Genomic DNA, 15,434 nt, shown 5'->3' with positions numbered 1-15,434 from the left:
GGTCCCTTTCTCCCACCTCCTCTGCTCTTTAAAGAGCCCAGGTTGCTTGAGGAGCGTGCTGTGTGATTGGTGGGGTGCCCATCACATGAGGAAAACTTTTTTTTTCTAGCCAAACCTGTTCCCCAGTCCTCCTGGGACCGGAGGGTGTCTCTGTGGCTCTTAGATCATATCGGAATGTCGCTGTGCTGAAAACACAAAGCTTTAAAGAATTTCTATTATTATACTCTCAAAAGGGTGGATGAGTGAGTCACTCATAGAGGTACTTGAACTCTAAAGAGGATGGGCAAGCTGGAAGGACGTAAATACACAAGGATTGCTGGATCACTGTTTCAACGTAAGGATAAGAAGAATGTAGGGAATAGAAAAAGAAAGTAAATTAATTTTAATGTTTTCACTTAATTATATAGCATGGGAAAAACCCAGTGGTTTGGGTTGGATACATTTTCGTTTTATTCACCCTGGGATTTTTTTTTGGAAACAGAAGTGTAAGTGTTGGCTACTCTGCAAGATATTGTGGATGACATGAAAAGTGGGGAGAATATTCCATTTCCTTGGGCACTCTGGATTTTTCACACAGTCAGTCCTGTTAGGGTGGAGCAAAGTCAAGCACAGATAAATATATATATATATATTAATTGGTCTGTGATGAACTGAGAACAGCTAAGGCTGAGGAACGCAACAGAAAAGGAATGTCTCTCACCTTCCCCTCCCTCCCTCATTCCAGCACAAGTTTGCCAAAAGTCATGATTCACATTACTGGTGACTTGAACATGTCTCTGGCAAAAGCACAGGTGGTTGTACTTGTTGTTCTTCACCCGCTGATGCAAAACCCAGCCAAATAAATAATGAGCTTGGGAAGGGTAATGGGAGTTCCCTCATGTTAGAGCCCTTCACAAGTCAAAACAAACACAAAAATAACATGTATATGTCCTATCGGTGGCCATCCTGGCAAATATTTTGTGTGAAATTAGAGTTCTAAAGTCTTATGGATCCCTTGGTACTTGTAGACAGCGGAAGAGAGATCCTGCTTTCCCATGAGATCTGTGTGAGATTTAACCCTGAAGAAAGGACAGTACTTTTGGCATTTCCAGTTCCATGAGGTATCACAGCCATAAGCAAAAGGAGACCAAGCCACTGCTGCCAGCCTCGTCTAGTAGAAAGAGACAAGAAAATAGTCCTCAGAAAACAGACCCCCTTGGGTCCTCAAGAATACAGATGCAGATTTGTCCAGACTTAAATGTCTCAGACCTCCTTGCCCACTAATTTTGCTCCCTACAACCCATGCAGTTGATTGGGGTGCAGTTGCCACCCCATATTTTGGCAATGCTTGCGGGACCAGATGTTTCACACCAGCTGGTGTCCTGGGCTCTAGGAAGGCAGGCTCCCATGATGGCTGTTGGACACTGAGGACAGCTGGCAGGGGAAAAAAGCAGTGCATCCATCTCCTGAGCACCACAGCCGGGCTGATCTTGGGGCAGTGATTAGACGAAAGCCTGCCGTGGTAAAACACCCCATCACATCTCAGCTGGGAGGAGAAAAGAGGCTGCAACTGTGGAAATACTCTCTTGGGAAAAGAAGACAAGGAAAGAGAGGAGAGGGAAGGGGAAGCTGGCAATGAAGTTCATAGTCTTGCCAATCACCAGCACTGAAAGTGGCTGCTGGGAGAGAGCTCTGGCACGGCCGAGCTCTTGCAGCTCCATAGCCCTGCTCAGGACACTGCAAAAAGCTGTTAGAGGGAATCCTTGTTTGGGCTGGAAGAGTGGGCTTTGCTGGACTGGGTGGTGCTCACCCGTCAGCTGCCGTCACTGTTTGGCTCTCACAGTTTGTTAATCTGGTTTAGAATCTGGCTAAGAGTATTTTTTCTGATCTCTGGACAGAAATTTGATATAGGAAAGGAGAGGCTTGGGATGGGGGTTTTGTTTATTCCTTTGCATTTCTTTTGGTGTGTGCCAACAAGGTCAGACTATGAGTTTACATGAATTCCTGCGCAGAGCAGAGGGTCAGACAGAGACCTTGTCTGGGGAGGGAGGAGAGTGGGGCTGACAATCCGGGGCTGGGAAGCCCCCATTCCCAAAGGGGTACCTCCAGGTGGGGTGCCTGTAGCTGTTTTAGCCTCCCTTGTAGGACTGTGTCTGTGCTGGCCTGCTTCAGATGGACCCACACTTCTGTACAGCCAGACCCATATGTTTGTGCAGGCTCCAGCCTCCCGAGTGTGCACACCCCGCACAGACCCACACCTGTGTACGTGCAGAGGTACAAACCCCTACACGTGTGTGCTCTGTGTAGCCAGCCATACGTGCACACCTCTGCTGCAAGTACATTAAAGGCAAAGTGGGGCTTGGGAGTGAAGACATGCTGCCATTTGGGGTTTCATCTGCAGGGACAGTCAGATGCTGAGGCCACAGCCTGGCTTATTTTCACATGAAGGTGGAAAATTAAATTTCTCAGGAGATCCATCACTTGGTTATTGCAACCCGCTCAGTGGGTGACAGGGCAAAGTTAAAACATGCCTGTCACAAAGTATGCTGTGTTTATTCAATACTGGCATGGAAGGCATGCTGGAGGATGCCCAAAGTTGCTGAAAAGTGCTGATTAGATGTTGTGGTTAGTTCCAGTGTGTTGGTTCCACTCTTCACCTCTAAGAATACTTTCCTGCTTTCCTGAATCCTTTGAATTTCTTCACTTCATAGCATGGAAATAATGATTTAAGGCTGAGATAATATGAGAGGGAGGAATTAGGGAGGGATTGAGCACACAGAAAGGAAAAGCATCTTGTGGTCAAAGTAGCAGACTCCCAGGGATCATCCCTGTGACCCCCTCATGTCAGTGTCACGACGGGGCCACCGCCATCCACGATCAGGAGGCTCCTGACCACATTTGCGGTGTTGCACGCTAAGATCAAAGCTCATGGTTGAGGGACCGGGCTTAGGAAATCCCTTGTCCCTACCAGTGTGGATTCAGTGTTGGCCAAGCCCATGCTCCCGTGCACAGGTTCAGCTTGACACACAGTATTTATTTGTCCCAGGGAGGGGGATTTTTTAATGATTGTCCCTCCAGTATGCGGTGGAAGTTCACGGCAGCACTGCTGGGAGTAAAGCCAAGCATCCCTATTGCAGTGTGCTGCCCATCAGTGGAGGGGCTTGCCACCTTTCCTGGTAGAGTCCCAACCTCATCAGCTGGGTCAGCAACCTCCTCCTTGAGGGCACTGCTCCCAGTGGCCCCCAGCCCCAGTTCCTGCCACCCAGCTTTGTCCCTGCATTCCCGGGAGGGCTGAGAACAGCTGCTTCCCAGTCTGCAGTTTGACCTTCCTTCCCTGGGCCAGATTTGGGCTTGAGGCTCGTGTCTGCCACCCAAGCCCTCCACGTGCCATGGCCGGGAGCCAGCTCCTCCCCGGAGCAGAAGGGAGTTCCTAATGGCTGCCTGCTGTCCCACCTCAGTGTATCCGCACAGCGGGTGAGGATGCGGGCGGCGGGGGACAGATGTCCACTGTGCCTCTTGGGCTTGCAGCTGGCCTGGCCTCCTGCCAGCCTTGCCTCCCACCTCCCCAGCTGAGCCGTGTCTTTTGCTACAGCTGCCTCCCCCTTTTGGCAACGTTTTTGCCCTTTTTTTGCCACTTCCATACCTCACAACCTCAAGAGAGAGGAATAACTGTGGGGTGCAGAGAATAAATAAGTGAACACCTCCTAGTGAGATCAGGGGAGAGCAACTCTGCCTCTGAAACTGTTTACTAAACAGTGCTGAGTGTGGGGAGACAAATGGCATACCACGAGCAGCAACCGTGGGCTAATTATAGTGGGTTAGGATAAACCATCGGGCCACTGGGCTGGCCACCCCAGCTAAACCTGCAAACATATAGGCTGCAAAGCAGAACTGTACGTGTATATTTAGTGTGATGTGGAATGCAGTCAGTAACTTCCATCTGAAACCTCAGCTACCTTGGCAAAGAGCATTGCAGAGAGCACAGACAGAGGCACCTTTGTGATGCCAGTAATCCTGGGGTTTTGCACTTAGCAATGGATATGGTATCGCACTCTTCATTCCTAAGGAAAGTTCTTATAGGGCACACTCTCAAGGGCTGGGGTTTTTTAGTATTTTGGGATGTACCTTATCTTTCCAGTTTTGTAGGGTAGCTTTATTCATGAGCTTATAACCACGTTTGTAGTTTGATGTCATTAAAACTTGCAATTTTGTGTGGTTGTGTAAAGCCCAAGCTACTGGAATCATGAGATAGCATGAAAATCCGTACTTTCAGCCTTTCAGAAGAGAATGTTTCTCCTGACATGCGAGCAAGTAGAAAGGACAAACAACTTGGAGAAAGCTGCTCTGTCTGGTAAAGAACTGAGGTCAGGCAGGGAACTGCTTCCCCAGGGAGTTCTGGGCTAGTGCTCATAGTGATATTTGCACGTGTGGGTAAAGGCAGTAACAAATTAAATCTCGGTACTAACAATTGCTAACAAGCTGCTAACAATTAGACCAGCTGCTTTTGCTCCCTTCCTCAGTGGTCTGAACCCAAAAGCCTAGAGAAGTACTGGATTCTCATAAAGATTAATCTCTATTGGCTGCTACTATTGTTAATAAAGGAGACCCTCAGGGTTCCTCCTTGTACTCACTGAGAGAGATTCGGGCTCTAAATCTCATCCTAAGGATGTCTCTCACTCTGCTGACTATGAAAGAAATTTGTAGGAGAGCCTCAACACATGGCCAAGGCCAATTTCTGCAAAGCAAAACCCAGACTGAAGTATCTGCATCTTAGAGCTGCTGATCTCACCCAGGCCTTTCAGCAACCCACAGGTCACATTTTTGTACACACAAGAATCAGAAGATAAAATAAGCACGGAGGAGCATGGGAGAGTGCAGGGGTCAGGCTCTGCCCTGACTCCCTTCCCACCAGCAGGATTTTCTCCTGGCAGGGAAGGGGAGCCAAGCCCAGGAGTGATGCTCCGCAGTCAACACCCTTGATGGCATAAAGGGGACAGTAAATGGGACATGGTGTTCTCTTGCTTCTCATCTTCAGATGAGGGCAGGCCAGCTCACTCCGAAGAGGAGCCTGGCCACAGGAAACCATAGAATCACAGAATCATAGAATGGTTTGGTTTGGAAGGGACCTTAAAGGTCATTTAGTTCTGACCCTCCTGCCCTGGGCAGGGATGCCACTCACTAGACTAAGTTGCTCAGAGCCCCATCCAGCCTGGCTTTGAACACTTCCAGGGATGAGGTATCCACAATTTCTCTGGGCAACCTGTTCCAGTACTTCACGACCCTCTGAGTACAGAATTTTTTCCTAACATGTAATCTCTTTCAGTTTATGCCCTCTTTCAGTTTAAAGTTATTTCCTCTTGTTCTATCACTATCTGCTCGTATAAAAAGTCCATGTCCCTCCTTTTTATAAGCCTCTTTTAGGTACTGGAAGGCTGCAATGAGGTTTCCCCAAAGTCTTCTCTTCTCCAAGCTGAACAACCCCACCTCTCGCAGCCTGTCTTCATAGAAGAGGAGCTCACAGGGAAGGACCACAGGAGAACAGAAATCTCATTGTGCCTTGGCAAGCAATTGCCTAGGATTTGCAGAGATCTTTGTCAGGAGAAAAGACTTTCGAGAAGGAAGAAATTTTCTGCTAGTCTTTTAGACAGCTGCTTTAAAAGGCCGTCCAGGGAAGATCTGCTAGACAGTGTCTCTGTATTGCTCTTGGTTATGAAGCCTGGCCTCTGAAAGATTGCATATGTCAGTGTCAAAACAGCCATTAGGATGCGGTCCCAGCTCCTGAACGGCCTTGGCACCGTGATGGTCCTTTACTACTGTTGGTTCAGTTGAGTTTCCCCTAACAGACTGGGAACAAGCTGTTCTTTCTGGATCTAGTGACTGCATTGTTCTTGCTACATGGTTAAAAGCCTCTCCTCCAAAATCTGCTCTGTCAGTCATGAACCACAACATGCTTCAAAAGAAGATATCTCGTTTGGGAACTTTTACTGCTTGTTCGCAAGGGGCCAAAGAAACTTTCACGTTGATTCCAGCTTATTATTGAAGGGTGTTTGGGGGATACCTCCTTCCTCCCAAACCCACTGCTTGCCTCCTCTGCATTAGCTGCAGCTGATGCAGGAGGCCACAAAGGGCTGGCAGTGGAGCACTGCCATCTACATATGGTTGCCTGTCAGTACCCAGTTTCCAACACGCTTGCTGCAAGCATACGTCTCATTTATCTCAGCATTTCCACCATCCACCTTGCCAGAGGGCTGGAACACCCAGCAGAAAGAGGGAGGACAGTCAATTAAAGCTGCATCGCAGGAGTTTTGGCAGCGGGAGGAATGGGGAATAGCAGAGGGGCGTTGGCTGTGCAACACCGCAATGGAAATAAATAGCACCCGCCTCGGGCGAGTTTATAGTGCTCCCAGGGTGACAGCCTCTGCCTTGGCAAGGGTGTGGTTGATGGCTCACACCGACTCATTGCTTTAACAGAACTGTAGGCACTGTCCAAAATCCTTCCTCTGGAACTCTTTCAAGGTTCCAGTACCTAAATGGAAATTTCACTGGGAAATCTGTGAGACTCGGACCGTGCCGTGCACCTGGGGTCTGACCCAGTCAAACCTGTACCGAGCTGTACCTGGGTTTCAGTTTCAGGTGGACGACGGATGAGCTTGTGCTTTAGGCCATCTAGCCCTTCTACACAGATCTTTTCGCCTCTGCTTGCAGCTGCTCCGTGGCTGGATGCAAACCCATGCCTCTGAATAGCCTTTAGCAAAGGTTCAGCCGGTCTGTGCTGCCCTCTCATGGGTGCGCACAGAAGAGGTTACGTTTTATTCTGGGTTTTGTTTGTTTGTTTGTTTTTTGTTTTGGTGTTTTTTTTTTTTTTTTTTTTTTTTTTTTTTTTTTTTTTTTTTTTAGTTCAAGATGTTTTTAACCTGCTGCTCCAATGCCGTTTTTCCATATGTGATTTCTGAAAAGCCAGGGAGGCTTAGAACAACTACTAAGAGGTCTATGGAAGCTAACTAGGAAAAATTATTCTGTCTGTAGTTGTGCTGAACCCTGCTCAGCTTCTATCTTTCTATTTTTCTAAAGGGCTTTGCTCTTCATTTAAAAATATTTAAACATCTAACAGGGCAAAATGTAAGGAGCTGTCACTAAACTTCTCCCATATGCGCTCCAATCTGCTAAGGCAAACATATATTGGCATCACGGCATCACACCAGGGTGAAGGAGTCTCAAAATAGCTCTGTTATGCTACCGAGGATTCAGACAACAGGGCCAAAAGCTGGGTTCTCCAATGGGCAGTGCTTGCTTTCAATACTCTGAGGTTTCAGCAAACTGGTAATCCTGTCCTTCACTGAATCTCCTTGCAAGAAAGCAGGATAATGCACTAGACACAAGGGTAGGCTTAAACAATAGTGGGATAGAGCTGGCATCGATCTGCTCTTCAGAGGGACTGTGGTGTTCATGATGTTTATGTAAATTTGAGTCACTGCTGAAAACCTTTGAGTCTCTGACCATTTTCCTACATGCAATACAGCCTCCCCCCTAATGTCTACTCACCTGTCCAAACTCCAAAAGCTCCTCAAGGTGGGAATTGTTTTTCTTCAAAGGCTGGTGTGACGTGTTTTTTCCATTAACAAACAACTGCAGTATTACACGTGTCTTTATTCACCCGTTTCCTGTTTCATGCCAGAAGCTAAGCTGAGGGACAGGAATGAGGAAGGACAGAGGTCACCTCTTTTCCTAAAACACTCCCTAACCCTAACATGGATGCTGCCTCCCAGTTAATAATAATTTTTAAGGCTGGAACACATGATTCTAAATAAGGCATTTGCCTTAAAGGCTCCTAAGTTTATAGTGAAATTTCCATGGCAAGTGTAAACTGAGAGTTGCACTCCCTTAGCTACAATGGTTCTTTTTATTTTGAGAAGTGTATTAGATAGCTGTGCACCTTCATAAGTCTGACGCTGCGCAGCCCTATGCTCCTCCACCCCTCGTCTCTTTAATGATAATGGAAAATATGCTCATTTTGGTCTCTAAGTAACAATGTCAAAAAGAAAATGAGTCTGTCTCATAGTTTGTTTCTTTCCTGGTAGTATTTCACTGCAGTTCATGAGATGACACCAGCAGTTTCTCCTCCTTTCTGCCCTGGACGATGGTTTACCCCAGACTCCTGGATGAATAAGCCTCAGAGATGTCCTTCCTAGTGCTTGAGAACAAAAAGGTCTGTGACAAAGGAGGGTGAGCTATTCCCATCTGTGAGAGGAGTTGTATGGGGAATTGAGATGATGGCTTTGAGGGAGAAGAGCCACCCCATTCTTTCATACCAGGAATTTCTAAAACAGAACAACTACTGGGGTATCCACAGTCAGCTTCCACCATTGAATTATATATACAGAAATCTCTTGCATCTGCTTTGCCTGAATTCATCTGTTCTGCAATGACATTCCAGCCCACTGCCTTTCTCTAGATGATGAATGATTATTCATCCAATCCATGTCTCTTCAACAACTCAAGGTTCTTCTTTTAGTTATTGTATGTCAAACTGTGGCTGTGAGCTTTTTGTGATGCTGCTACTTCAGTGCTGTCCATAAGGACAGTCCCCAAAAAAGGAATGCAGCCATGGATAATAATGCCTGACCTTAAGGAAATGCTTCTTCATTTTCTCCTGCATTTCATCTGGATGAAAGAATGGTCAAGATAAGCTTTCCCTGGAATACAACCAGGAGGCATGTCAGAGAGTTTGATCAATTTGCCACAGTATATTCCCTTTCCAAGCACTTCCACATTCTCCAGTCTTCAGCCGGAGCTCTCTTTAGCTAAGCTCTTTGTTGGACTTTACCCAGAGGTTATTTTCTTCCATTTCAGATATGAAAGCAGTTGCTGCTGCCTACTGTAAGTTCCACACGATTGTGAAACTTTGAAATCAATGGCATTTAACTAGCTTAAAGTTGGTGTTATGTAGCAGTGATTCATATCCAGTGAGTCACAATGAAATGTCTCATGCTGTAAGCAGCTGCCCATTGAAGGGAGATCTTGCCGGTGCCCTCCACCTAAGAACCAGAACAGGGGCTGTGTGAACTTTTCTAAGGATTTTTAATCAGCTGGCACAACATTTTTTTTTTTCCCCATTGGTTAGAAGCAGTACACAGGAAACTTCAGTATTGCTTGGGGCAGCTAAGTCTTTTTGAGTTCCATACAGAGATGGCAGAAAAAGAAACTGATGTTTCGGTCCAAGTGACCTATTTTACACTTTCCTCCTGATTGGCTCCTCTACGTCCTGCCTCTGGAGGAGCAAAAGGTTCACAACAGAAACAGTCTGGGCACCATAAGATCGTGCCATTTGGCAGATGAACTGGGTGCTGCACCTCTGTGCCCGTCCATGGATGAAGAAAAAAATCTCTTCCTTAAAAATAATGTGTTTTCTCAGTACCCAGCTCATACTTCAGTGGAATCATCCTTCGGAACTACAAACTACCTCCAACTTCCACACTTTCCACTTCAGGACTTATCGATTAGAAGTACACAGAAATACACAGGTGTGGTAAAAAACCCCCAAACCATCCTTTCTAAAAGAATGCACTTCAGTGCACAACCATTTCCCTTGTGGAGAGGAGAAAGAGCAAACAACAGATGTTAGTCACGTTGCTTAGCACTCTGGAGGGCGTTCAAATGCGCTGTGACTAGTGTGCTATAAGGACTTATATGGAATAGTTTCGGTTACACACGAGGAACTACTAATTCCTTCTGAGCACTCAAGAAGAGAAATTTAATGACAGTTTAATGTCACGTTGATAAATGTCCACTTACAAAGAAGAAATAAGGATCCAATGGTTTTGGAAAGAAATTGTGGAAAAGGGACAGTCGCTCTGGAACTAAGACTACAGTAAAAGTTTCCATTTTTAATCTAACTTTTCTTCTTTTCTTCAGCACAGAAAAGCCTTCTTATACACAAACAGCAGTGCCTTAATGTGAAGTAGCTTTTTTTTTTTGTAGATCTAGAGTGTATTTTTTCAGAATAATTCTGAATCAGATCAACCCCCCCCCCACCCAAAAAAACCCCCAACAAACCAGCTGTGTGACCCTACCTTAAACAGTGTAATCTGCAAACATTCTGGAGGATGCTTTTGTGTTTTCATAAAATTAAGTGCAATCATCTGAGAGGCTTGAGGTGAAGGAAGTGACCTTTCTCCTTAGCTCGTGATAAGCTCCCCAGGATTTCTGGTCAAAGCCCTTGCTCAGAGATGAGATATCCCTCACCCCCCCAACACCACTGAAGTCTGTGAACCCTGAAGGATTGTCCTTGGCCCACAGCCTTCCCCAGACTCTTGCCATCTACACATGCCAACTCCAGGCCCACAGAGCTAGTCCTGGGTACAGCCTCATTCATTTCTAGAAAACTGCTCCTCAAAGGAGAAAGACCACTCCTTAATAGGAAGAAAAGAACAGAAAACAGTTTCTCCTTTTTTTTTTTTTTTTTTTTTTTGAGAAACAGACAAGACAGACACTCTCTTTTACATAAACTAGGGAAGACTTCTTGCTACCACACAGCAACTTTGTTAGCATGAGATGAGGTGGCCAGGCCACCAAAGGAAAATTGAGGCCCTGAGATTACTGAGGAACACTGGGTACAGCCTCTCTTGCAAAACTTCTGTCACATGTAAGAAGACTTCTTTCCAGCTCATTTCAACCTGCCCGAGAGAAGAATCAAGGATCTTCCCTTGCATAACTCCATTAATGCTGACATGAAGTTGAAGGCATATACTTATAGTCTGAGAACGTATTACAGGTCAAAAGCTTTTCGTAAGTAAAAGAGAACAAAATGGAATACCCGAATGACAGAGGCAGGAAATACACAGTGAAGGCTGTACCCCAAGGCACCCTAATCCTGTTCTACAACAAAATTCAAAGACATGTCAGCTTCTCCATCTCCTGGGACAATGTGCTGACAAATGACCATGGAGATGAGAAGGCTTCAAACACTATCTTCATCTTCCATACATTTCCTGTTCCCCAGAGATACATATGGACAGGGCACGTATACATTGTTTTTCAGCCTAATATATTTTTCGTCGAGAATTTGTAAGCAGATAAAACTGAGACTCTCAGTGTCAGATTTTTCCACTTGCTAGAGATAAGCAGGGATTTCAAAAGCTTCTCACTGCTGCAGTAGGATCTAGATGTCTAAGTCTGCCTTAAAACTCTTATAAAACCAATGAAGATCTAATCTGAATCTTGAGCCATCTTTAGGTTCACAGTAACCTTGAAAAACTCCCTGCCCAATGAATGACAGGGGTGCTTACCTGCCTTCAGTCTTGAAACACATGAGTTAACTGATCCTTTTTGAGAAACTCAGATAGAAGGAAGCTCATCTCACACATGGCATTTGTATGCCAAATACTTGCCCTCTGTTATTCCCAGACTTTTGGTGCCCAAGCTGTGCTGTGTAGAATCACACAACCCAACCATCATATATTATTTTTTTAAAAATAGATAGATGGAAGTTTTTATGGTGCCCTCTTCATATCCATAGAGACAGTCATTTGGGAATACACTACCATCCATCAGGAAATTAGAGCACTTGACTAAAAAAGAGAAAAGCCTGTAGTGACAAAAAAAGCCCTTTCTGTCATCTACTTCACACAGACAATCTATTAAGCCAAAATAACAGCATGCTCTGTTGCACATTTTCAATAATTGTCAGGCAAGAGAAAAGAAAAAAAACCCCATTTTTTACAGGGTAGAAACAGACACTTGTATAGTATGAAAACAAGGATTGTAAGTGTTTCAAAAATCAAATACAGTTCAAATGATGTGTTTGCGAAATGTACCTTGACTCTTAATTCTCTGGGCTACCAGTGCTTGGTTTTGGTTTGTTTGGTTTTATTCACCTCCCACATTCCCGAGTGACAATGTTTTCTGAAAGCATAAAGGGTGTGTGCAACTGTTGCTTTACTGTTCAGGTTATACACAATAATAGAGGCAGGGCAACCCCAAAAAGCAGAGCGATCAGCGTCCAGCAGCGATGATTAAGGGTGAGACAGCTGTATCCAGTGTGTGGAAGAGGCAGGGAGACAGCTTCTCGCATGAGAGGAGCTCTGGGGGCAGTGGGAAAGCCCAGACACAAACTATCAAAGTATTAGATAGGCATTGGTGCTGCTGCATAACTGGACACGGTAAGCCACCAATGCAGCATGAAAAAAGAAGGCTGTGGGTTGTCCAGAGCTGCTTTTCAACTCTGCTTGCTTTTGTCCTTACATTGTCTGAGCTATGAGATTTCTCTGCACAGAAAGGCAGAGTCTGGAGTGGCCTAAATATGAGATTTATGCATTTATATGCATAGAAGTTCAGCAGACCTGCCTCTTCAAGATGTGCCATATGTGCATGCGGATCCATGCACACTTAGATCTCAGTCTGTGATTCCAAACCAAAACTCGGTCACAGGATTTAAACCCAAGGCGAAGCAAAAGCCTACAAAACAGAGACACCAGGCAAGAGACAGACAAGCAGATCTTTTCCAAGTTTTTGCCAATGAGTACATGGTGCTGTGAAGGCTTGGTGTGGCAATACCACAACAGCAAGGTCAATGGGGGACAAAAGGAGTGCTCAGGCCCTCTTCTAGAAACACCTACACATCTTTGTTCTCTTCTGATAGTCTCACAGATTCTGCTTGCCTGGCATTTATCAAAGACTGCACCTGGGCAAAAGAAAAAGGAAAAGAGTCATTTGGGAGCTCATTTGCTTTCACACTGATGCCCAGAACTGACCTTGCCATTCCTCTGGAGGTTTTGTGCTTAGTACAGCATGGGCTCAAACCTCAAAGATGGTGCCTCTCCTGACTGACTAGAGGGCAACAAAGGAAGACCTCACTCTTTTCCTCTGTCTGCTTTCTTTCTCTTAACCTCCTCCTTCTCCCAGGAAGCAACCCACACTTCTAACTCACTCCCAAATTATTGTCTCACTTCACTGACTTCGAATTACCTGTGTTCTAATACCCTGCAGGATCAGCAGAGACAGCTCTTTTGAATAGGGGGTGTGGGTAGAAAAAGTGCTCCCTCCCAGTTTGGGATAGAGGCAGCTAGAGAAGGGTCAGACAGACCTCTGTCATCAAGCTTCCCTCACCTCTCAGGTAATTCCAGGGCACATTCATCCCATTCTTCCTCCACCCTCCCATACCTTTCCTCCCTCTAAGAGCTCACATGGTCCCTTGCACCCCAGGCACTCTGATGCTGCCTGTGCTTTTCCTCCTCCCAAGACAGCAGATACACAGTCAGAGAAACAGTCCTGGGCTGATCATGATTCTGGTGTGCTCAGCAAGCTGACTCTGTCCCCACAGAGCCCCAGCAAGGCACCCTACCTCCTTCAATATGAACTGCAAGGGGTCATCAGGCTTATGGATCAGCAGTTTTTCGGTGATATCCTGAGACAGGGACAGAGAGAAGGAAAGAATTATTGATCCTTGGATAGATGGGTGCCTGCACTTCCTCTTCCAACGCTATCCGCATTTTAAAAAGCAATAATCTCTTCAGAGTCATCTTTTCTTCAAAGATGATCAAGGGTCCCTTTCTACTGCTTTTTCTTAAGCCTATACTTAAGAAAGCACGGGACAAGGAGGGGTTTGGGGAAGGGATAATTTGGTTCCAGCTAACTTTAGGACAAGCTTCTCACATGAAATACATATTTCACCTGAAATATCTGTAGAATTTTATGTTCCTCCACATAATTCATGGCAACCTGATAGGGGTCTCCAAAAGCCTCTGGATTCTCCAGTGCTTCAAATGTAATCTCTGCTGCTGACAACACAGTCTCAACAGTGTTACTGCCATCCTGTGTGGATTCAGAGGTGTACATCTCGACTTTGAAACCTGGACGTTCACCCACAGGTGATCTGGTCTCAGGTGAGCTTCCCCTGGATGCAGACTACACAATGAGCAGGAAGTGGTGCTCAGAACGTGGTGGTTTCTTGACAGCCAGCTGGTCTGCAGACACTGGCAATTCCACTACAGATGGCTGGGCTGAGGATGCTGGTGCTTCCACACCAGGTAAGTCATCCAGTGACGGTGAGGATTCAACTATAGGTGTGTGGTCCTCAGGTGGTTCAGCAGCTGGTGGTACACAGATTCCTCCACTTCAGATTCTGTGTGATCACTGAACCTTTGCTACAATCTTTAGCAGAAAAAGAACAGGAATATATTAAACATCCATTTCCACAGACTAGGCACAGCACATTACTCCATTGTCTGCAAATATGCTGCAGCCACACTTAAAGCATGCACTAATAGTTTTTATTTCTGTGACTGGCCCCACCTGCACCTCCTGCACGATCACAGGAGCTCTTCTAAAGCCCTAGCCCAGGCCTCCAGAACTGGTCTGAACTATGTAGCAGTTGTACCTGTGCCTGATCCTCACTTACTGACTAGTTTTCCTGGGGTGTAGATTCTGAGTGTATATTCTAGCCTTGTCTCTGTGGAAGTCCCTTGGATGGATCCCAGACCCGACCCATGTCCTTTCCTCGCCCACGACTGTTGGTGAGCCCTCTCATGTACACGCTGCCTGCACCGCGGTTGCCCTCAGCTCCTGCCTCACTCCTTGTCTGGTGCAGCTCCAGGTTTGCTCCCTGACAGCAGCAGCTGGAATTTCTGCAGGCTTTACCCATCTACCCCTTGAGCTGTGCTGTATCCATGCCCCACGTTCCGATCCCTATGCCTGTGACTGAGTGCGAGCAGTCTTGCCCCGTTTCTTCCTCTCGTCCCGAGTCCCGGTTGCTGCTCCCGGGGGTGCTGGGGCAGGACCGAGGGGCAGCAGGACCTGCGCTCACCGCCCTGGAACGGGGGAGAACGGTGTTGTTCCTGGGGACAACGCGTCGTTGACAACGGGGTTCGCTTCCCGCAGAAGGGAGGCGGTGGGAGGCCGGGCCGTGGCGCTCGGGGGCGAGGCGGGGCGGCGCAGCCAGGGAAGCGGGGGGAGCTGTTCCCGGCCGGGGCTCTCCCTCACCTGCCTCGGCTCTGCAGGGACGGGCAGGGGGCGCTTCGCCCCCCGCCGGCGCCGGCCCTTTCTGCCGCTCGCCGCTCGCCGTAGCCGGGGGAGGCGGGGCAGGCGCGAGGGGCCGCGGCGGTTGCCGGGGTAACCGCTGTCACGTGCCTCGGCGCGCGGCCCCCGTGACGTCAGGCGGGCGCTGAGCGCCGCGCGGCCATCTCGGGTGAGGGCGGAATTGCGGGGCCGGGCGAATCCCGGGGTTCGCCGGTGGGAAAAGACCTCCAGCCCCCGACCGAGCGCCAGCGTGGCACCTGGACCGTGGCAGTAAGTGCCAGGTTCCAGTCTTTGCTTTAACATGTGCAGGGACGGTGACTCCACCACCTACCTCCCTGGGCAGCCCATTCCAATGTTTAATCACGTTTTCTCCTAAGAAATTCTTCCGGATGTCCGCCCCTGGTGCCGCTTGTGTTCTCTTGTCCTATTGCTGGTTGTCTGGC

The 15,434-nt window shown here is 47.2% G+C and overlaps 1 protein-coding gene across 1 annotated transcript; it reads right to left on the bottom strand.

Annotated features, from left to right (window-relative positions):
• Window positions 1-11,803: 11,803 nt before the first annotated feature.
• On the bottom strand, window positions 11,804-15,052 carry TEX55 (testis expressed 55). The gene is made up of 4 exons (XM_040056357.1): window positions 14,956-15,052; window positions 13,648-14,127; window positions 13,319-13,381; window positions 11,804-12,658 (listed from the first exon to the last, which is right to left on the bottom strand). The coding sequence occupies exons 2-4, from the start codon at window positions 13,810-13,812 to the stop codon at window positions 12,590-12,592; spliced, it is 297 nt and encodes a 98-aa protein (XP_039912291.1). The 5' UTR covers window positions 13,813-14,127; window positions 14,956-15,052; the 3' UTR covers window positions 11,804-12,589.
• Between the last annotated feature and the right edge of the window lie 382 nt (window positions 15,053-15,434).

The sequence above is a fragment of the Hirundo rustica genome, chromosome 2 (genome assembly GCF_015227805.2).
Source record: "Hirundo rustica isolate bHirRus1 chromosome 2, bHirRus1.pri.v3, whole genome shotgun sequence".
NCBI lineage: Eukaryota > Metazoa > Chordata > Aves > Passeriformes > Hirundinidae > Hirundo > Hirundo rustica.
Note: the sequence above shows the minus strand (reverse complement) of the source record. Positions and strands in the feature narration are given on the sequence as shown.